The sequence below is a fragment of the Colobus angolensis genome, unplaced genomic scaffold (genome assembly GCF_000951035.1).
Source record: "Colobus angolensis palliatus isolate OR3802 unplaced genomic scaffold, Cang.pa_1.0 Scaffold1034, whole genome shotgun sequence".
Classification (NCBI taxonomy): Eukaryota; Metazoa; Chordata; class Mammalia; order Primates; family Cercopithecidae; genus Colobus; species Colobus angolensis.
This window is the reverse complement of record NW_012111298.1, coordinates 12,987-13,883: the sequence shown is the minus strand read 5'-3', so window position 1 is coordinate 13,883 and position 897 is coordinate 12,987. Positions and strand designations below refer to the sequence as shown.

The 897-nt window shown below is 45.3% G+C and overlaps 1 protein-coding gene across 1 annotated transcript in view; it reads right to left on the bottom strand.

Moving 5' to 3' along the window:
* Positions 1–897, bottom strand: part of LOC105512331 (radial spoke head 10 homolog B-like) — a 17,795-nt gene that overhangs the window by 7,725 nt on the left and 9,173 nt on the right. The window contains exon 2 of the mRNA XM_011942767.1: positions 1–178. This exon is cut by the window's left edge and continues 1 nt beyond it. Coding sequence (XP_011798157.1) covers positions 1–178 — 178 coding nt within the window. The remainder of the gene's footprint in view (positions 179–897) is intronic.

Genomic DNA, 897 nt, shown 5'->3' with positions numbered 1-897 from the left:
TGTCCATATCAGCAAGAGTTAGTCTGTGGTGATGAAATTTGCAATCTTTTAGAAATCTCCAGAAGTGAAGCTTTGTCATCAGAAAGGTATTATCCAGAGAGTGGTCACATCCCAGGCTGCTATAAAAGCTGTAGATTCTTCTTAATTCTGTAATATTTCTTAACACAGCATATTCTACCTGAAAGGAAGAAAGTCATGTGTGGATTAAGAACAAAAGACGGCTGGGCACGGTGGCTCAAGCCTGTAATCCCAGCACTTTGGGAGGCCGAGGCAGATCACCTGAGGTCAGGAGTTCCAGACCAGCCTGGCCAACATGGTGAAACCCCATCTCTACTAAAAATACAAAATTAGCTGGGCCTGGTGGCGGGCACCTATAATACCAGCTACTCAGGAGGCTGAGGCAGGAGAATTGCTTGAACCCGGGAGGAGGAGGTTGCAGTGAGCCAAGATCACGTCACTGCACTCCAGCCTGGGCATCAAGAGTGAGACTCTGTCTCAAAATAAATAAATAAAATTTAAAAATTATAAAAAGAATGGCCAGGCACGGTGGCTCACACCTGTAATCTCAGCACTTTGGGAGGCCGAGGCAGGCGGATCATGAGGTCAGGAGATCGAGACCATCCTGGCTAACAGGGTGAAATCCCGTTTCCACTAACAATACAAAAAATTAGCGGGCGAGCAAGACTCCGTCTCAAAAAAAAAAAAAAAAAGACATAACACCTGTGTCCTACATTAAATGCGGTAATACAAGTAAAGTAACAGCATTTAGCTCTTTCCACTGTAAGAACTTAAGAAGTGTTTTTTTGTTTTGTTACGAGATGGAGTCTCGCTCTGTCACCCAGGCTGGAGTGCAGTGGCACGATCTTGGCTCACTGTAACCTCTGCCTTCTGGGTTCA